The sequence below is a fragment of the Zootermopsis nevadensis genome, unplaced genomic scaffold, assembly GCF_977971745.1.
Source record: "Zootermopsis nevadensis isolate Lab colony 2312 unplaced genomic scaffold, Znev_1.0 Znev_ptg000025l, whole genome shotgun sequence".
NCBI classification, from domain to species: Eukaryota; Metazoa; Arthropoda; class Insecta; order Blattodea; family Termopsidae; genus Zootermopsis; species Zootermopsis nevadensis.
Window position 1 is genome coordinate 10,046,546 of NW_028259157.1, and position 22,504 is coordinate 10,069,049.

At 36.5% G+C, this 22,504-nt stretch overlaps 2 protein-coding genes across 7 annotated transcripts; both read right to left on the reverse strand.

Annotated features, from left to right (window-relative positions):
* Nucleotides 1–170: 170 nt before the first annotated feature.
* LOC110833522 (uncharacterized) lies at nt 171–13,772 on the reverse strand. 2 transcript variants are annotated; one of them, XM_087356188.1, is made up of 11 exons: nt 12,832–13,772; nt 11,888–12,058; nt 10,798–10,962; nt 10,129–10,296; nt 9,493–9,636; nt 9,134–9,273; nt 8,170–8,302; nt 6,458–6,646; nt 5,195–6,073; nt 4,093–4,237; nt 171–1,751 (listed from the first exon to the last, which is right to left on the reverse strand). In XM_087356188.1, the coding sequence occupies exons 1-11, from the start codon at nt 12,896–12,898 to the stop codon at nt 1,631–1,633; spliced, it is 2,322 nt and encodes a 773-aa protein (XP_087212314.1). In that variant the 5' UTR covers nt 12,899–13,772; the 3' UTR covers nt 171–1,630. The 2 variants fall into 2 exon arrangements, with proteins under 2 accessions (XP_087212314.1, XP_087212313.1); XM_087356187.1 differs by having other exon boundaries at nt 10,126–10,296.
* Nucleotides 11,920–22,152, reverse strand: LOC110833529 (zinc finger protein 277). Of its 5 annotated transcripts, none has more exons than XM_087356190.1 (9): nt 22,043–22,152; nt 20,818–21,028; nt 19,875–20,043; nt 18,910–19,112; nt 18,248–18,410; nt 17,638–17,853; nt 16,808–16,959; nt 16,610–16,702; nt 11,920–12,058 (listed from the first exon to the last, which is right to left on the reverse strand). In XM_087356190.1, exons 1-9 carry the CDS (start codon nt 22,101–22,103, stop codon nt 12,046–12,048), a joined length of 1,281 nt encoding a protein of 426 aa, XP_087212316.1. In that variant the 5' UTR covers nt 22,104–22,152; the 3' UTR covers nt 11,920–12,045. The 5 variants fall into 5 exon arrangements, with proteins under 5 accessions (XP_087212316.1, XP_021927400.1, XP_021927401.1 ...); XM_022071708.2 differs by lacking the exon at nt 11,920–12,058 and adding an exon at nt 14,835–15,403; XM_022071709.2 differs by lacking the exons at nt 11,920–12,058; nt 22,043–22,152 and adding exons at nt 14,835–15,403; nt 21,901–22,036.
* Nucleotides 22,153–22,504: the final 352 nt, after the last annotated feature.

Below are 22,504 nucleotides of genomic sequence, written 5' to 3' on the forward strand. Positions count from 1 at the left end.
TTGTGTGAATTGATGATGAAGGAATTCAAGATGCTGTATTATGTATAAGACCTCATTAATTGAGGAACCATAAAAAACTTGTCGCAAGGTTTTCGAAGACGAGAACGAACTTGGGTGCTGTTCTGAGGGCAGTCATTTCAGCAAAAGCATCCACTCAGTTTACAGTGTACTTCAGAATACAAGATGTCAATTTTTAATCGAATGAGACCTCGAAGTATTTACAGTTTCTTTAATCAAAGTTTGATCATAGAACTTTATATAATACAAAGCATTATGCTGCAATATGGCACTCTTATCTGCCCTAGAAATAACAGGACCGGGTCTCTGCCGGACTCATTCTGTGCACAAATCTTTCACTCTATGATCTGATCTCTTCCAGGCCGTCTCTGCAAATAACTGGTCCGTTAGAGACCGGTTTAGGTACAGACCGAGTCAAGCAGAGTGAAGCAGAGACCGGATGAAGCTCAGTGTCAAGCAAAGACAGGCGCAGATCGTGTGAGGCAGAGACCGGTTCAAGCACTCGCCGAGTCAAGCAGACACTGAATAGACCCGATGAGGCACAGACCTTGTAAAGCAGACACTGAGGCACAGAACGTTTCAAGCAGAGACCGGTTGAAGCACACACTCTTGCAAGCAGAGCCAGGTGACAGACCCAGATCGGCAGAGACTGGTAGTGGCAGACAGTCTGGCCGACCAGGTGTGGCAGAGAAAAAGTCCGTTAGAGACCAGTTATGATAGTGATCGGGTAGGAAAAACAAAAATTGTATTTCAATTTTTCAAAATTTTCGAAAAATCAAAAAATGATGCAAAATGTCTTAAAAATTCTAAAAAAAATTGAATTTGAAATTTTTCAAAAAAATTTAGTTTTGTGCGCTTTTTGGACATTTTCCTACATTTTTTATTTTTCAAACATTTTGAAAAAAATTTAAAATTTTGTCGTTGGTACCCTTCCAAAATTTTGAAATTTTCTAAAAGAATTTAAAAATTGTTATAAATGTCACGAAAAGCGAAAATAACTAAAAAAAATTAAATTTTCGAAAAAAATATTGAAGTTGCAATTTTTCAAAAAAAAATTAGTTTTGTGCGCTTCTTCGATATTTTCTCACATTTTTTATTTTTCGAAAATTGTGAAAAAATTATCAACATTCTCCCCTACCTAACCCTGTCAGAACCGGTGTCTCTATCACATCACCCCGTATGAAGAAACCAGTCTCTGCCGGACTCGTTCTATGCACGAATCGTTCTCTCTGACCCAATCTCTGCCAGGTCGTCTGTACAAAGAACTGGATCGATAGAGACCTGGTGAGGCATAGACAAGCACCTTTAATAGTTTCAGAACATGAGGTACCCCTGATGATGGCATCTATTTTAATACCTTAATACTTCATTGTGATTGCATATTATACATACTATATAAGATGCTATATTAATAGGTTAGCTTGTACATTTTTCCAACATTATCAATACCCAGAACCTAAGATGGATACAAATAAATACAAACTGTTCACACATACCCATTGTGGCTATCCATCAGTCATAATTCAGAATGGGTACATTTCTTTTTAACTAACCCAGTTTAAAGAGTGACTCAAAGAGAATCAGCAACATTCGCAATTATCAGCGGCGAGAGTCACAAGTAATCATCACCATTATCTACTGGCCTTGCAAGACTGAAATCAAGGGCCTCATCTGATGTGAGGAATCTAACATCTGAATCATCTGCCATTTGCTGCTGCCTGTATACATGCCTCCTGTAATGACAGAGAAAGTTTCAATGTTACTAACTAAAAATAATCAAACATGCTTTCAAATTTAAATGAGGCAGTTTGCCATTTAACCACATCATAGACCATAAAGAAAATATCTGTAAATATTACTTCCTGTTAATCAGCAGTGCCCCTTTTTTGGTCACTGAAGAGGTACAGTGTGTCCACAAAGTCCCTTCAGGGTTCTGAAAAATTGTGGCGTGCAAATTGTTACTCCCATGTTCAACAATACTCAAAGAGCTACATATGAGGTTGAGGTTATGTGCATACAAGGTTCAGTTGGTGCAACAGTTGAAACCTGGTGATGGTATAGCACGTCAACATTTTGCAGAATAAATGCTCGACCGCATCGGCTTCTTGAAAAAAAATCATTCTCACAGACGAGGCAACATTTCGTGTCTCGGGTAAAGTTCACAGGCATAATGTGCGCACATGGGGCACTGAAAACCCACGTGTTGTTAGGGAGCACATACGTGATAGTCCGAAAGTGAACATGTGGTGTGGTGTGATGCATGACCAGGTTATTGGACCATTCTTTTTTCAAGAGCGGACGATCAACATGAACACCTACCTGGACATGCTGAAACTGTACGCAGTACCACAAATTGAGCACTTACAGCCACATATCATTCTGCAACAATACGGTGCTCCACCTCATTGGGGTCTGCAAGTACGCGCGTACCTAGACAGGACATTTCCAGGAAGATGGATCGGCAGAGACGGTCCAATGCCTTGGGCCTCCACGTTCACCAGACATCACACCACTGGATTTTTTCCTGTGGGGTTACGTCAAGAGCAGTATGTTCCGAACTCCAGTTAACGGACTTGACCCGATGACCCGTATTAGGAATGTGATCTCGGCTATTCCAGCGGACACGCTTCGCAGAACGTGGCAAGAGCTCGAATATCATCTGGACGTTCTCCGTGCTACCAGGGGAGCCCACATCGAGGTCTACTGAGTTAAGTAAAAGACTTCCAGAGTTTCACTGTAATCTGCATGTGGCTAGCTCAATTGGTTTGCGCGCCACAATTTTTCAAAACCCTGAAGGGACTTTGTGGACACACTGTATATTCACCTTAGCACGTGGATTTCCAACCACAGACTGTAGTCCTGTTTGGCAAGGGAAGGAAATTTGGGAGAATTAACAGATGATGGAGATTGGTTGAGATGTTAAAGTATGGAAGCCAACTCCAGGATTCTATTATTCATATCTATACATGACATGATTTCTCACTGAAATGTACAGATAGCTAATGTTAATGCACTCTTTGGCCTCAGCACTATATGAAAGTAAGGCATTTAGTTGAAATTCCCTCAGGATAACACCCATAAGCAGGGGAGATTCCTTGAATGACACAGGCAATGAGAAAATATCCCCAGTGTCAGTGTTGTTGATTAAATCATGCTTATTCATACCACAGTGAATCACTACACTAACAGAACAGTAACTCACTATTTGCTAGCTGATGGTGTGAAATTTTGGAGAAATGTTGCATCTAAGAAATGAGCAATAGATATTTAGTCTTCGTTTTAGATTTCTAAGCATTAAGACATAAGTCTCACACAGGCTGAATATTCTTAATCCACACATATCCTATTTGAAATATTTTCCATGAGCTGCCAATGCTAAAATCCACCTGTCAGATATTTACATACTTTTACAAGTAATTTATATTAATCACAGTGTCAAATCATGAGAAATAACATAGCTGACAGGCTATTAAAAACTAAACAGCATTAACACTTCAAAAAACCAAATTTCATATCACTCATCTACATTAATAGCATTGTAACTGATCACGCAGGAAAATCAACATACAGTGGATGAAGGAATAAGATATGAGACATGGTTAAATACATTTGTAATACCACTGGCCACAAGGCAGAGCAGTTTCTGAATTACAAATGGCTCAGAATTTCTGCACAGAACAAAATCTTTTAAAAAATTATCTGTGACAAGAAGAATAAAATTAACTCGAAGACTTGTCTGCATGTAACAGCTTTCATGTTTTCTGAATGTTACTGGGAAACCTGACTCAAACTAGGAACCTCTGAAATATTCATCTTAATTATATTTCCAACCTATTTTATTTTCTCATTTATTTTTGCACTGGTATTAACTGAAAGCCTATCAAGATCAATGACTTTTAGTCAAGAACACACTGCATTGGAAATAAAATTCCATAAATCTGACGCGTTCTATACGTAACGGGTACGCATATCCGAGTACATTCTACGTCAGTTAACTTGCATATCACAATGAAGGGAAGAGCATTGTTTAGTATCAGATGAAATTAAAATCTTTAAATATTGAATAAGGATTACCTGTTTCTCACCACAAAGTAACTGGCAATCACCACTGCAATAATGACCAGTATTACTGCAACCAATATTCCAACAATTCCTGACATGGACAGGAAATCTTTCTGCCTAGGATCTGGTCCTCTCCTTGCTTGTATCCATTTTTGATCTCCATAAAACAAAAATTATACCTCATTTGGAATATAAAATGGTTATTTTTTATGAAAATCCTGTTCAAAACTTTCTATAAAGTCAAACAAAACATTTGAAATTACTTGCAAAATGTTCTTTAGACATTCACCAAATAGGTGAGATTTAAGTTTTCATACTAGTGAAAATGTGGATTATAATCTAGGCTGCATAGTCTTGAAGGATGTTACAAAACTAAATAGCATCACAGCCCAGAAAAACATAATCTACACCACATTTTTAATGAAAATTTTCAAAGTACTATTATTGTTTTTAATCAGGCATTTAATTATTAACATTTTACATTGATGTAGCACAGAGGTCAACTATACCAAAAGACTAGTGGAAGAATATGGTTAATATCCTTAAGAGCATAAACAAATATAATCAATCAATAGAATTCTAGTTTATCAGACATTATTATATTCATTCAAATAATTCAAAAACGTTGATACTTCTGGTTCTCATGTCGTTACGTATGAAGTTGGCTGTCTTCTGGGTTGTTGCACTATGTAGTCTAGTAGAATTTTACAGACATTTCAGAGGTATTTGCTGACTTCATCCTTTATTATTTTACATTACATAAATGGCGATAATTTTTCACACCTAACAAAAACTATCATTACTTCAGCCCTGAAGACTGAAGCAGTATGCTCCTCCAAAATGTCGGTATCTACCTATAAGTCCACGTGGTGTTACTACCCAGCAGACCAACGTCAACATATTCACTACCATGAAAACATCAAATCTCACACTTCTATGTAATTTCATATTAAACCAAGGAAAATCATGACAGCCATAAAGTTATCTAAGAACAACGTTTTGTTTCAATGTACAAATTTTCATTGTCACTTACTTGGAAGATATCTTGCAAACATCAAAGTGCATCAATGAGAAAAAAATAAAGTATTCAAATATATTATTGTAATTTCTTTACCTCTTGTGACTGTCATCCAGGGAGGTGTTGTAATTGGTTCAGAATAGGTCAGTCTTTCTGTGACATCCTGAGTTTCACTTGGAACGGTGGTGAACTGATGAATGATGAGTGGTGACACTGTTGATGCACTTGTTCTTGCAGTCTGTTTAAGCTTTGTCACTGGTGGAATTGAGAAAACTACAAGTTTACTTCTTACTTGAGTTACTCTGGGATAATTTTGAGTCACAGGAGTTGTTTTAAGAGTTGTGGAAGATTGTCGTGGCACTAGTAAAGCTGTAGAAATTAAACTTGAGTTCCTACGAATGGGAACTGTTGGCATGTTTAATGCCGTTGAAGCAGTGGACAGTGTTTTAATGTTTAAGATGTTTACTGATTTAGTAACAGCAGTTTTGTTTAAATCTGTCACAACTGGATTCAGGCTTTCAGAAACAGTGAGATGGGACAGCGTGAAGTGTGATGCAGTGGAGGTGGTTACTGGTTTCACAGTGGTAAGTCTTACAGCTGGCTTCTCACTCTGAGAAATTACTAATGGTTTTTTTTGTATGTGTACAGCAGTGGGTGGCTGTAAGATTAAAGGCGTAGGATCACTTGGGATAGGGATACGTCCGTTTGACTCTGTTGTTAAACTCAGATGTTCTTTTAATCCATCTCGTGTCCAAAGCGGTACGACGGGTTTGTAATGTATAAGTGGCGCTTCTGTATTTTCCACTGGCTTAGGTAGTTCTGAAGACATTTCGAGGATAAGATTCTTCTGTGTGCTTGGAGGAAATGTTGGCAATTTTACTGATGGGTATGGTGGAAGCGGAGGTAAAGGCGGAGGAGTGTGATATGGACGATTTATAACTGCAGATTTAGAGACTGTCTGTGGCTCTAATGTCACTGAAACAAAAGAAATAAACATACTGGTAAATAAATACAATCTGGATTGTTAGGTGTTTGGACCTTGTCCATCATCAAATGTTATAAAATACACAACATTTTGAGAACTGGATCTGTCCTCATCTTCAGGTGTTGTGAAGGAGGCACCTACTCTCTGGGATCCATCAGAAAGAGCTGATCTCAATCACTGGACCAGTGGACACGTGAAGATGAGAAAATATAAAGTCTTTGAAATGTGTATTTTATAACGTTAGACGACCTACGAGGTCCGGAAAACAACAATTCAGATTGTATTACGGCATCGTCAGAAACCTTCAGAATCAATAAATAAGCAAATATATGGACTGTTTAACAAACAAATTAACAAATTACAGTTTAACTTACCCAGCATGCAGTATGATGCATAGTCAACACAGCAAGTCGCTGTTTGTAGACATAACGCATGGCATTCACACTCTGCAAATACAGGTGTCTCTGATGCTATGGCTGTTGTACGAGTAAGTGCAGTGATGGTACTTGTGCATCGTAATCTGCAGCTTTGTGTGCTGTCATAGATCTCATTTCCACCACCATCTGACATAAAAACAAATCATATTCTTAAAAAAATTATATAAGATAAGATGAAAACTAGACTTTGTATTATGAAAAGTGTTGTCACATAACCATAAACATTTAAAAATTTGTGTTATTACTGTTGATGGGTTTTTTGAGTTCATTAAAGAAACACTTAAAATGAAAATTTTTCGTTATGTGCAATGATATAATGTTTAAGGTTCAGACTGCTCTGGTATCAAATGGAAGTGTGGCTTGCAGACTAATAACTGCAAAGAAATCATTGGATCAGAAGAAATCTGCTGCTTCCTTTTTCAAACAGAAATTAATTCAGTGAGACAGAATAAATTATAAATAATTGTTAGATGTCAATAAGTGAGATTTCAGGTTTTCACAACAGAAAGTATGAGGATAGCTGTTTTCTGGGATGTTGTGCCACATAGTCCAGTAAAAACATACCAACATTTCAGAGGCAGCAAACACCTTTGAAATATCAAGTAAACTTCTACCAGATTACACGACGCAACAACCCATCTGACAGTCATCATCAGATGTCAACATACAGTGATTAATCCTTACAATGTCAAACACCAGCCCTTTTCAGTCATATAACATTGCATCAAACTGATTTAATTTTATACAAATCTTGTCAGTATCATGCCTTCAACTCCATAGATTCATAATTTTTATATCTCTCTGTACAGGTGGAATTTAATTGTTTTTGTTTTGGCTTAAAATAAAGAAAGAAGTGTCCAGTTAAAAAGTCTCTAAACTGGGTCAGTATTAATGCATGAAGCTTCATAAAGTTATGCTGGCTAAAGTTAAGAATTTGTGGAGCTATTTCTCCACTCCCCCATATGTCTGCATGGTGTTGTGCTTAATTAAGCACAATGACAAATTTACCTTAACCTACAGGCAAGTAATAAATATTCCTAACAACAGCCATACTAATTTGAGTCAATACAACTTATATAAGCTAATTATTTTTTTATTATTATTTAGTGTTCTGTCTGATGACAGGTCCATATGAACAGGATCCTTCCATCCTTTTCTCGGACTGGGACCTGTTCATATACGTTCTTGGCAGATGATCCAGAAGTGGTTTGCCATTGCCTTCTTCTGTGTGTGAATGGAGTAATTGTTGGGATGCCACGGAGGAAAACTCCGTGTTGCCTAGACCACGGCCTTGCCCAACACAAGTTATAAATTCGGGCACCGCCGGGAATCGAACCCGAGACCCCACGATTACAAGGCAAGCGTTCTAACCGCTAGACCACCGTGGCTATATAAGCTAATTATAGAGACCTTTTTAAAGCACTCCACTCCAATATGTTTGGCATTTAATTTAAAAGGTCCTCTAGCACCAGAAATAAATTCATTTAAATGACACAGAAAATCATTATATCAATAGCGTGAATGCATTGGTAAAACACAGCCTAGTACATGAACCTGGTAGGTTTATTTGGACAATTAATTACAGCTGTAAAGTAAAAGTCTCCAAGCTCAGTACTTGTATAAACAGTATATCACTTCAAATGACTCACTTTGATTGACAGATTCTGTAGGAGAAGGTAAATGTGTCACTGATGCTAGACATTCACTCCCATTTGCAATCTTCACATCATCAATTGCAATGTCACTGACATATCCAGGACCACGAACTGCTTCTATAATCACCTGTGCACACAGTAATGGGTAACGCCGTAACAATCGCTGTGGAAATGTGGAAGCCCTTACACCTTTCAGTGATCCAAAAATGATGAGTTCAAAACAAACATGTCAGTAGCGTCCAAACATTTTTATCTCGGTGGGAGTTACGGAATCTGATTGAAGGGAGAGGGGAGGAAGAAGTATGGCAGCGAGAAATTATAAAAATGTTCATACAATCGCTACACTGTTTCTATTGCTAAATGGTGATGAATGGACATTTGGAAAATGGAAAGAAATATGGGAGGAATGCATACAATGAAGACATGATCTGAATGATACAGTATTATATTGATGATGGCACCTACATGCATAGAGTCTTTCAAAACGATAAACTTAACACTGAAGAAGCATTATTATTCATAAACAAAACTTTACATATGAAAGAGAAGTAATGTTTCTTCAGTTGTACAAGTAATAACATAGGCACATTACTAAATATAATATCATTCACCCATATAATAATGAATCTTCGGGTTCCATAAAATTTCTTGACTAGCTAAGTGACCATTAGCTTCTCAAGAAGGCCTCTGCTAAATGAGTTAGTTATCTGTTACATATCAAATGCCTTTGTTCAACTCTATGAAGGAATATATGGGCATTTTCAAATCTAAAAATTTGTAACGATGGTGAGTTATTTAAATAAAAGGTTTTCTGGACGTTTTGGAGATGGGACTCTATCTCCAAAAGTCATTCAATTTTATTATTTTATTAGACGATGGCTAACATCCAAAAAACCTTTTATTTAAATATGGGCATTTTATTAAGAGTTTTTAGAAGAAGACAGTTTTGTTAACATACCTGAAAAGACTCATTCATGCTGGGAAGCAAAACAATAGCCTGATACCATTGGTTGCCCTGATCTCCAGACTTGACAAATCTTGGCAACAGTGCTGCACTAAACTCAGTGTTTTCTGCCTTTGTGTACACATGGAGTGAGCCTGTAAACAAGACACTGTATATAATGTACTAATTACATTTGCCTTACATTTGTATGCCGCAGAAAACAGGAAACTTAAATTTGTTGATGGGCGAGTCTAAAGAAGCAAATGAAGATGAAAATAAATGTTAAGTAATCATTTTAATCTGCCATGCTTTACTTCTGTTAATGTAATAGAGAAATTTCAAACCTGAAAATACCATTCAGGTACATTACATACCTGTTGTAGCTCCATACATGTGATACCAGAAAATAAAACAAGATGGCTGACTCGCCGTCAACTGTGAGGTGAAAACGGGAGAATATAGACGTGCTGTGTCATTCTCCAGGCGAGGACTTGATGACTCTATGAACATGTAGTATCCTGCACAGAAATAGTAGTCAAAGATATGTAACTTCTTATCACAGTTCTGTCTAGGACAAGAACCTGTTTGTATCTCAGGGTAAATGGCATTAAAGTTTCTCTGTTTGTTTGTCATACCTTTTCATTTAAGTGCCCTCAACTTTGCACACTAAAGTGGACTGAAAAAATCTGTGGATATTTGATTTAGGTGTGCATAACATATTTAATACATTCAATTTTATATAGACTTCAAATATTAACCTTTACTGTTCATGCATTGTGACACTGCTAAACTGTTAACCCACAAAATAAATAAAGTTCTGCCCAAAATGCCATAGTACAAGGGTTTAAATCCCCTATTCCTATACATGCACACATACATTCATACACGAATACAAACACACAATTTATATTAATATATACGAGCAGACTAGTGGGTATATTGAGCCCCAGTTATAAGAATAACTGCATACATACGCATTTCTAAAAATCAGATGTAGAACAACTAACCACCTCTGTCTGGCCCCAGGGTGTGATCATATGAGGGGCCAGTTCCAACATTTCCTGAAGGTGTTTGAAAATTTTGTCTGCTCCAATCAAAGTTGTGATGTGGATCCTGGGTCCATCCACATAGATCTTGTGACTCAAAATCACACCAAGTCTGAACCATCTTCTCAGAGGCTGTAACATTATTGGAAAATTAATGTCACCCATATTTCCAACCACGGATTTGGCATAATACTTTACATACTCTTAGAGTTCATAACTATAATTAATTTCAAGGGCATCTGGGCACAACATGGCTGATTTACAGAAGACTAATTTCTTACACCTATCTGGTTTGACAACCGTGCATTATTAGTGTTCATACACTCAAGTGTAAATGTATATATCTCTGTGAAGAGCAGCATCAGCATTATGCCCTTCTGGCATACATCCCATTATTTTAGGTTGTTAGACAAAATATCTCTCATTATGTAAATATGATGATATGCTCTTCTAGCATGAAGCTTCAACCGAATCATCTTTGTATCCAAATATAATGTTTTCATACATACATGCAATTACATAATAAATAATTTCATGATGCAGGAATTTAGTACCCATAGTTTCTATTAAAGATTTTAAACATATTTATTGAATGTTTTCACAGACATTTTAACTTGAAATGGAAAACATCACCTTTACACTCAGGAATTGTGCCATTCCACACAATACCATTACAATACATAAATGATGATCCAAATAAAGCATATCCTGGGTTACACAGGAACTTGACAACTGCCCCTCGGTAGCTCTCGACTATCTGTCCATTTTTCAGGAATGGCAATGAGAGACAACCTGATTCTGTAACAAATAATTTGTAATTAATCCTTTTACAAAAACTGGTAACAGTCTCAGTGCTGTTCAAACAACTTAATTTTTGTAAGATTTGAGGTTTTCACAGCGGTGAGTATGAAGATTTCCGTCTTCTGGGTCGTTGCGCTGTGTAGTCTGAATATTCATCGCCCTGATGACGGAGGCAGTATGACCTCTGAAACGTTGGTTAATATCGACCAGACTACACAGCGCAACAACCCAGAAGACAGAAATCTTCAACTTAATTTTTCAGAACATAATGACATACCTCAACTCTGAAGACAGAGTAATTCATTTATATAAATGATACACACAACTTGATGATATTTCTGGTCCTGCATTGATATGACATTCACTGTTTAAGAATGAATAAATGTCCCATCTTTGCACCTTCATGGCTTAACAAAGAAAAATGTACAGCTTTTATGATTCAAGTTACAACAGTATAATGAAATACCTTAATACAAAGAGAGTAACAGTGACCAAATGAATTTATGTCAACTTACTGTCATACTCACCAACACTGATAATCAGGATAGTTCCAGGGTGGAACACTTAACATCAATTCAGGGAGTACCTGCTTTGAATCTCAGGTGGTCTTGACTGAACTGACAGATAAATATCAGTATATGACTTGGACCATACTACCATTTTCCCTTTCACAATCACTGCATTATCAGCCTGTCATCAACTCTTTCACTACAATTTCAAGTAGTATCCTGGCATTTGCCTAGAGGGACTGAGAAAAGCCACAAAAAATCTCAACCATGATAGCTGGTCTCTTGGTCTACACTGAACCCAAGACCTACCAAATACAGATCATGAGTGCTACACACTTAACTATGCCATTTGTAATTTATAAATAAGGTAAATGGTGCCATTATGACGTAATACTCGAGAATTTTTCACTTACTAACACAAATGGAGATTGTATCCCATTTCCCACGCAGACAGGTTGCATACTTTTCTCCCAACAGCTGGAATGCTTGGTCACATTTGAATCTTGCAGTGCGACCTTTAGACATCACCCGCACTCTGCCGTTCAATAAGATTGGTTGCGGGCATTTTCCTCTAATTATTGTTACTGCAAATACATTATTTATTCATGTGAACCAGCATGTCGAGTCCTTATTCCTCGTCTCTTATGGGAAATTCTACACTACAATTTTCCCATTTGGAACAACTTTCTTTTAATGATTAAGTAAATTAACCATTCGAGGAGTGAGATTTGGAGTTCTCACAGTGGTAAAGATGTCAATGTTGTTTTTCTGGGCTGTGATGCCATGTGGACTTGTAGGTAGACATCAATGATTCTGAAAAAACATACTATCTCTATCTTTGGGGCTGAAAACAAAGATGTTGGTATCTACCTATGAGTCCACATGGTATCACAACCCAGACCATCAACATAACTATTCAAGGGATAAATATTAATATGGGGTGGCCTCCCATAACATAATAATTAATGAAAATCTGACCATTGGTTCAAAATTGCTTTAGTTGAACAGACACACACAGACAAACATAACCATGAAGACTTGTGCCTAGTTTTCACAAAATAAAAGCAGACTAAAGATTGGAAAGATAAAGAAGAGAGGAGAAATTTTCAGTCGGACATGTTTCCATTCCAAACGGGGGGGGGGGGGGGGGGGGGGGGGAATCCATTTAAAATGACAATGACCTTGGTTTCCCCTGCTGCACAACAATGTGTTCCAACAATAAAACCATGGTTCCAGGTTACTACCTCCTAGGAAAAAATGTGACTGACAGACAAACACACAGACAGGCTCTTGAGGTAATCTTTGCTCATGCTAAAGCATGAAGACCACCTAAAAATTAAAAATCTATCATACTTACAAGAACTGATGTCTTGAATCAATGTGAAAAACATCAAGAGCACACATGAAGCAGAACACAACTTCATTTTGTACAAGAATATGAGATATTCCAAATAACACAACTGTTTACAACACACCAGTAGAATTTAGAAGAATTTACTCATTTATTTTACAAAATAAATAAAAATCACATCAAACCACTATATGAAAGTATGTAAATATGTAAACCTTGATTTAAAATGTACAAAACATTTATTGCATTATTAACTGTGCCTAATGCATATATAATACTGAAACACGTTTGTTTTCAATTAATGTAAGTAATTTAGAATGACTAAGGACAGGCACCCTCTGAACTGACTTTAGATATAACTCTAAATATAATTTGTAAAAGTGTTAAGAGTATGAATGGCATTGTACCACAAGATATGGGAACTGGTGAACAACTGAATGCATGCTATATTTTTCTCAGCCATTGTGACTGGCGAGTATCTTAATCAGAGACAGATACACACTTCCTGCACAGGAAGTGACATTGGTAGTGTGACAACTGTTTCCTGTGTTTCTTAGATTGTGGTGTCACTTATTTTTTCAAATCTAGTAAGATTTACGGTTTCAACTACTTCCACTAACTTGGTATATACACTGTATTTCTTTTCTGTATCATTTTGAAAGTGTGGAGTACTTATGTGCTCAGCCCATATTAGAAACCATAGCCAGAATATAATTAATCAAATAACAAACTTCATAACTGATGCCTTTCTTAGAGTGTGATAGTCATTTGACACGCCAAGAAATGTCCTACATTTCAAGGAATCTGAAGGTTCAATACTGTGTTCACAAAAGCCCATAAAATCAATCCAGTCAAAATTATCCCACCCTATTTTATTTCTTCATTTTAAAATTATCCTTACATCTATACCTGAGTGGTCTCCTCCCTTCACACATCTAATGCAAGACTTTGCATGCATTTCTGATTTCCCCACGCATGCTACATGACCCACCCATCTCATTCATTTTAATGTTATCCTATACTTGCATGCCATATGGTCGATTAAATTACTAAAACACACTGAGGCATTAAGTACGTAAAATTAAATGTACAATCAGTACTTTGTTATCTAAATGGTACAGTTACTTTATTATCGCAATATATATGTAAGAGGAGTTTTCATTTCAAGATGACAGTATAAATTAACAAGCATGGAGGCAAAGGGGAAAAAAATGCTGAAGGCTGGATAATTTACCACTCCAGCATCATGAATGGGTTAAATTACAACATTCCAGCAGCAATGATTAATATGTCCATTAATTCACTTACCTGATTTATATCAATATATACCATGAGGAAGATTAAGAGTTGTTATTCCAGAGAATAAAATGGAAAAACTCATTTGTTATGAAATGTTGCAACTTTCTATCATTTAAACCCAACATTTTTGTTTTGAGGCAAACAGGAACAGTATGCTGGGGAGTTCTGAATAAGCAAACATGTTCTTTGAATGAAGTATCAGAGAGTAACAAATATCAGTTGTGAAAATGTGCTACAGAAATAATAAATTATCGATAAATAGAAACTGAATACAACACCACATATAGAAACAAATTTTTAACTTTAGATCATAGACAAGGATTACAAAATTTGTGATAAATCAGGACTGTGGAGTTCCCTAATCATTTCTGTTTCTGGCCATGTCCTTGCAAGTTTCCTGTTTGTGAGCTATAGCTCCAGAAGTTGACCCAGCAAAGGAAGTTCACAGCCTATCACAGAATGGGCTATCTGCAAATTGCCCTTATACTTCAATCTGCAATAGACATGATTCTATTTTTGAAGATGACTGTCTTCAGTATTGTTGTACCATTTCAGTTGCCTGCTGCCTTCATCATCAAGGCTATCATTTCCCTGATGATGGAAGCAGCAAGCACCTTTGAAACATCAGTAAACTTCTACTCGACTACAAGGCACAACAACCTGGAAGACAACTGTCTTAGTACTCATTGCTTGAGAAACTTAAATCTCAGTTCTCATTTGTCATTCAGGAATTTAATTAACACAGTTCTTATACATAAATTGTTCATTCAATATTTGTAATTACTATCACACCCACACTGCCACCCTGTTGTTCATGGTGGAAGTTAGGATTAAGTCAAGTAGGATTTGAGGTTCACAAGGCAGTAAGCATGAAGATGACTGTCTTCTGGGTTGCAGTGCTGTGTACTCTGGTAGAAGTTCACCAACGTTTCAGAGGGCAGCAAATACCTCTGAAATGCTAGTAAACTTCTACCAGACTACACAGTGCCCAGAAGACAGCCATGTTTGGGTTATGACAGCTCAGCTGGTGATGTGGCAGGCAAGTAGTTACTGAAAAATATACAAAATATGTGAACACAAGATTTTGGTAATATAATTATGATGTTTGTTTGTTTAGGTCATTATCTCAGCATTTATATTCCTACAAGTTCTCCATTAAAAATTATTTTATGGTGAACTGAACTGTTGTTGTACTATGACTTCAGACACTGAGCAAAAATTATTTAAATTCTTCTTTATCTCCTTCCTTCAGCAACTTCCAACTTGGCATTTCTCTTTCCTATGGTTAAAAACAAAATAAAGAAATCAATAATCCAGACTAGAATAAAATTTTACAATCATAACAAAATGAGTTTCCACTAGAAAGTTTCAGAACTGATTTTGGTAGTAAAAGCACTTACTTAAATTTATCCTCCTAAAAATTCAGTCTTTCCATAAAAGCACCTAGTAATTTCAGTGGTACTGCTATCAGTTGAAGCACTTCTGATATTCTTATCTTGGGATTCCTGCAGTTCAATTTGTATGAACCTTGGGACTTGCAGTATTTGCTCTTTTTTATGGTTCTTGGGAAAGATGGGATTGAAGGTAATATGTGGAAATGTGGTGAATAGGTAACCGGTAGAATGTTGTGGCAAAGAACTTTTCTTATGCAAAATACAGAGTACTGTCACAACCTACAGAACAAACTTTACATATGCCCTTGTAATACCTACAACTTCAATTAATATTTTCCATAAAGGAATAAAGGATTTAAATCCTTGAGCTATGGAAATGCCCGCCAGACATTAACTATGTACAAGGTTCACCAGTGTAGCAATATGCTAGTGCACCACACAACAAGGAATGGCCAGTGCACTATGTGTAAGAGGTGACACAAGGTCAATAAAGGTTAAAGTCATTTGGCACATGTCAGATGAATGAAATTCTTCTGCTGACTTCTGTCACAACTTCATAATTCCTCTGTCTATTACCATAAACTTTACTGCAAATGAGAGTTAGTGATTCTCCATTATGCAATGCCAATGGACAATCATCATCATCATCATCCTTAGAAGTTTGGCCGTCTTTAAACCCCAAGTATGTATTAGAATGACTTTGCATTTACAGTTCCAAATGCAGTTTTAGCAAATCATGGGTTTCTTTAGCTGTCTTCCACAGTTTCAAATAGAACATGTTAACCACTCCACAAAATTAGTCTATCAATTTCACAGTACAGATAAAAAGCCAACTTCCTACCTGAAGTGCCAAGCCACAAAGAGTAACTACATATGCCATTTTCCTAATGTCTCTATTCTGTGCTTCATTTCTGTATAACAAAAACAGTTCCCAGAAGTTTTCAAAAAGACCTCAATAACTAATGTGAAAAATCCAAGAAAACAATTTTACTTTCTATATATAAATCTCAAAGTCCAGTGGAGTTCACAGTAATGGTATTGGCTGGAGTTCTCTGGATATCTTTATCAAATACATTTCGCACTAAACTTACATTTGCTGGGTGAGATGCAGTTCAGCTATATCATCGTGGCAGTCGTTCAAGTGACAGAGAAAACTGTCATTCTCATAAGTAGGAAAGAAATACCTGTAAAACATATATTCTGCAATTTATTTCATTATATTTACTGTGACAATTCACTTTGTAGTGTTAAAATATAATAAAATATGTCAATATGAGTGCTACACTTACTCTGGATGGTCCCATAGCTGCTTCTGTGGCATAACAAAATGATTTTTCACATTCATGTGTTCCAGTAACTTTTCCCTATTGGGAAGTGTCTCATTGCAACATGGACAGTGGCCTGTATAGACCTGTCTTCTCACATAATTCACTACCTTCACCTGGAAACACCAGTTACTTTGTGTGAGTGTACATATAAAGCTATATCATATACCAGGGATTGCCAACTGTATGCCTGCAGGTACCTTGGTGCCCTCAGAAGGGAGGTTTCTGGGTACCCATGAGTATTTTAGAATATTCACAAAGAGTTCAAAATGTTTAATTTTTCAGTTGTCCAACTGGTTCCACTCTCTTAATATTTAATCTTGGTACAGCAGATGTGAAAACATGATCATAATCTAATTATTTGATTTTTTTATCCACCAAGTTCGTACAGAGCCTAATGCGTAGAATTGATACATTTACAAACTGAAGGACACACACCCATGGACACGCAACAATTAAAAATGTACATCACTCCCTTCAGCAGAATAGATATTGGTCAAAATTAGAACGGCAATCAGAAAATTCAGTGTCTACTGCAAAGAAAACACAATTTGTTACCATTTCAAATATCAACTGGTCAGTTAGTACTCATACCTCTTCTGTTCAAGTGGAAGATGGCACGTGCCCATAAAACATTCTTAACAACCACCACCACCTGTATTCCAACTCAGCTGAAATAGGCAGCAGACAGACATGCCCATAACTTGTTCTTCACATACACTAATGCATACAGAATGCATAACAATAATAACAACAACTACTTTCCATTAAATAACAAATCAAGTACCAATCACCTGCTGGTAGAAATCCATAACAGTCTCAACACAGATTCTTGTGAAGTCAAAACCATGTGCATCATTCATATGACTTAATATGTTGTCAAAAGTAGATGATATATCACAGAACAGGCAAACTACCGGATCCTCATCTTCCTGCCAGTCGGACCAGTCCCCATCGCTGACATAACCGTCAGAGTTTTCCACATTGGACAGCTCATCATCTGGTTCATTCTGCAAGAAAATGGATCAAAGTGTTATGGGTATTCACATTGACAGCAACCAACCTACATGATTCAAAATACAGCACATTCTGAAGATGGATGTCATCTGGGTTGTTGTGCTGTGTAGCCTGGTAGAAGTACCTCTGAAATGTCAATAAACTTCTACCAGACTATATGGCGCAACAATCCACCATGAGAACCTCAAATCCTACTTAAAACATGCATTACATACATATATTTCCTATTAAAATTCCTGTTCCATATTTCATGTCTTAATAAACAGCATACTAAGGGTGCAGGATGTGTGGGTAGAGAAAAAAAGATGATTAATGTAAAGTTCAATTACCCATAAAAACACATTTAAATTCAACAAACTATATACACAAACTATAATATGAATTTACCTGAATCTGACGCCAATCCTTCCCCACCTCAAGGTAATTTATCATATAAAATTTGTCAAATTCAGTATCTTTAGGGTTAATTTTCTTGTGTTGCTTCTTTCTCATGTGTTCCTTCAGAACAATCTGGTTCTTGAAGATCTTGGAACAAAACAGGCACTGCAAGCTGCCAGAACACATGAAATAAAACCTTATAAGATTAAAGTTTGTCCGCAGATTTCATGATTGTCATTTCATTTTACAGAAAACTTGATTTTAAAAAATTGTTAATGAAAACAAGTTACAGAATGTAACATTTAACAGATAAAGGAAGAGCTGAAAGGAAAAATATGCCAAAAATAGATAGTTCTGTTTTACTAGCATGTCAAAAAAGACATTTTCAAGGATGAATCACTTTCATAAATCATTATCATGCACCTAAGTAAGATATTTATAAAAAAAATTGTAGAAAGAACTGTGTAATGTCATTGAAGTCTTCTATAGAGAGATTATTTAAATCCCATAACTCGCAAGAGAATGGCACTTAAGATCATGATTATGTACTTGATATACAAACTGTAAAAAATAATTCCAACAGTGTTTCTACACACATTCATGTCTGTTTTAAATTTCTGTTGAAACCCTCCCCACACTGTTGCAACAATCTGGAACAATATTCTTCTTACCTTCGAATTTTCAGTTCTATTAAATCCAGTAGCTCATCGACAAACACGAGATTTTCTGGTCGTCCAAGCTGCAGATTGTGCAAAAGGGACAGATGGCACAGATAGTCCGCACGACAGCCAATGAACTGAAGCCGACACATCAGACATCCACGTGAAAAACTTTTGTCCTCTCTCTCTATGGTCTGTTGTCTTAATGCCCATCTCTATACAGACAATATGATAATTCTATATAACAGATGACATATAGTGAGATACCCATTTCACTATATGTCATCTGTTATATAACTTAATAGGGGCTCGGCCCGCCACCCTTACCCCAGATCATGGAGGCCATCAGCTGAAGTGATCTTCCCCCCATGCCGCAGAGGCCTTCAGCCGAAACGGCCCCTCCCTCTCTGGGTTCATACCCCAGAGACCCAACCAACCAAATTCCTTCGACAACTTGCCTGACGGGATAACCTCCCATCAGCAGCAACAGATCCCAGTTTGAATGGTCGAGGCTCCCGCCACGACGAAACCCCGTTAGCGTTAGCAAAATTTCCGTTCTTATATTACGACCGTTTACCATTTCCAGCAATGCGTCTTGTGCGCAGGAATGGTTTCACCTAGGTAGGGACGATGCTTGCGCTTGCGCAGGCCTCTGCCCTCAGTTAGCTTCTTTGGTTGGTTTGGTTGGTTGAGATACCCATTTAAGGTCTGGCTGTTAAACAAGCATTTTGTACCTAAAATCCAGAAAAACCTTAAATGATGAACTACACATGCTGTATTCACATGAGCACTGAACTGGGGTCCAGATTCCATGTGTGGACCTAAATTTAAATCCTGAAATGGGTGCAATACCTTAGATCAAGAAACATTAACATAGGGAAAACAGTATATTATATTATGGTATTTATAGAAAGATATTACAAAAATGGGCTTCTTATGAACAGGCAATATCTTCAACATGAACATCAGAGACTAACCAATTGTTTATTTTGGAGATCTTCTCTCAGCTTCTTATCTTCAGGTACAAAGTCTCCCAGAAGAAGAAAGCTCACCCTTGATCCATCATCTCTGGTATCACTTATCATCCTTGAACATATTTTTTCAGGTGGCTCTGTCTGGAATCGTGATCTCCAATACTCACAGTACCTGAAGACATTTGTTGCATCCTTAACTGTTACAGTAAGACCTCAGAAGAGGAAAGAATTACTGGTACATTAAATTTCTCTTTGAGAAACTTTATATACATCTGGAAGAGGAATTACTTTTATGCTTCACTTTAAATTAATATTACATTTTATGGCATTCTGTGACATGGCATCAGCATTGCTACCATGTCAGTTCATATGGATGTCATGTTGGTATTATTGACTGTATATTAAAAGTATAATGGTGGAATGGCCTTAAGATAAAGCTTCATAAAAATCCATCAACTGGTCTAAAATTGTTAGGATGACACACTCACACACAGACAATATGATATAAAACAAGAGATTGGGATAAAACTATATTATTATTATTATTATTATCCCATCTCTTCACCACTTTATGGGGTATGTAATTCTATGTACCCGAGACAGACCTTGTCCCTAAGGTACATAGGGCAGCAGCTATTTCCGGAATACATTTTGTTTTTAATATGTATTACATGTATTATATAATTTTATTTTACAACAGCGTATTATTATTATTATTATTATTATTATTATTATTAGGTACTCTAATATCTTTATACATCTGACAGTTTATTAAACAGTGGCATTAAAATGTTCATAATCAGAAATATTAAATGTGAAGTGAAAGCATTTCAAACAAGCCCCAGTGACTTGGCTAAGGAAACAACAGTCTTGACATCAGCTTATATGTTAAATGTACCAACAGCCCAGGCATTCACCATCTTAATGTAGTTCAGTACACACTCACATGCTCACACTGGCTATCTTTTCTGTGTCTGCTATCTTAAACTGATGACATCTGAACAAATGAGTTGAAAACAATGTTTTATCCTGTGGTAGTACAAATGTTTTTGTGCAGAATAGGCAACTTGCTATTTTCTCATCTTTGAAGATACGATGAAACGCATTTTTTGAAGAATGAGAAAATGTCAGAGGTCCAAAAGCATCCATATCCTTCCCTGGAAATAAAAACAGTATTTGACTTATCATTAATATTCACAAAACTCAGCAATAATTAAAAGCTACTTAACATAAACTTCATACAACACCATGAGTCTGTACAAAACTGATATTCAGTCAAATTCATACCTCAGCACTTAAAAAACAATGGTTCATCAGTTATCATTGCTCTTAAAACATGATGCTTGTTCCTGACAGCCAAGTGAATTTTTATGTTCCTCTCCTAACACAACCACTAAGTAATATTGGCCACAAAATATTTTACAAAAAGAAGTGTCTGAATCGTGATCTGAAATCCTGAAAATTAATTTCTGATTCCATTATAGCCCTGTCCCCCAGCAAATGCAGACCTCTTAGTAGGGGACTTTCTTTTTCCATGAGCAAATAAATTGTTTTGACATACATTATATTTTACGGTTTTTACTCACATAAATTACATGGCCCTATAACCGAAATAGAATCCACTAAGTAGATTTCAATTGTTCGTATTTTGGGCTAGTAACCACAGATGAATCCAAATTCTGACAGGTTAGATATCTGCAAACTATAAATAACCCTCATGTATTCAGCGACAGATGTATGTTGTCATATTACTGTATTTGAGAAGTAACCTATACAATATCGCTTAAATTCCGAAAACACAAACATAACAGTAACAAAATTACAGCAGAATCTTGCCTGTAACATTCCTTCACTGCGTGGGTGACACTTCTCTGGAGGAGTGCTCTATCCTATATTTTGCTATTATTGGCACCTTTTTCAAACTACGAAGCTTTTCATACCTTTCGTATCAACTTCCACCCCGTCCCCAAACTTTGCCAAGTTTAATCAATAGTACGAAATTTATAAATGAGAAACATTGCAATCTTACCACATCAGTACTCTGGGAATATGTATTGCATTACTACACAATCATTTTAACCTGTTATTCGAATCACCTACTTTCCAATACGTACTACCCCACAGGTACTAAATTTATTCCCTTGACATTCTTGATCATTCTACATACGTACTATCTGGATTCCAGTCAGAATTCATGGCACAAAGACATTCACAGAAAAAAACATTACGCATGTTAAGAGCATAGATGTTCCGTCACAAGCCTTACGTTTTCCAACTTCGGCTGTTGAGTTGGTAGAATTGACTCATTCTGTTAAAGTACAATTTTTAAGCGAATATATGTATAAGTGCATAACCACAAAGTAAAATCCACATATTCTGCCCCGTCATTTAGGCCTACGTCAGCATTTCAGATACACGAAATCCATTCAAAACAGTAATGAACAAGTATGTCAGAAGGGTTCAAAATAATCTCTATACCTATTAACGCAATAACCGCAAGACCAATTTCTTAATGCTGGCATGCATTGCAGCTCTGAAACAAATAGGACACAAATCAGACCTATTGCTGAAATATGACAGTATAGACAGATGGAACATATAAATCAAAACTTTAAACTTAAAAGTACTATGGT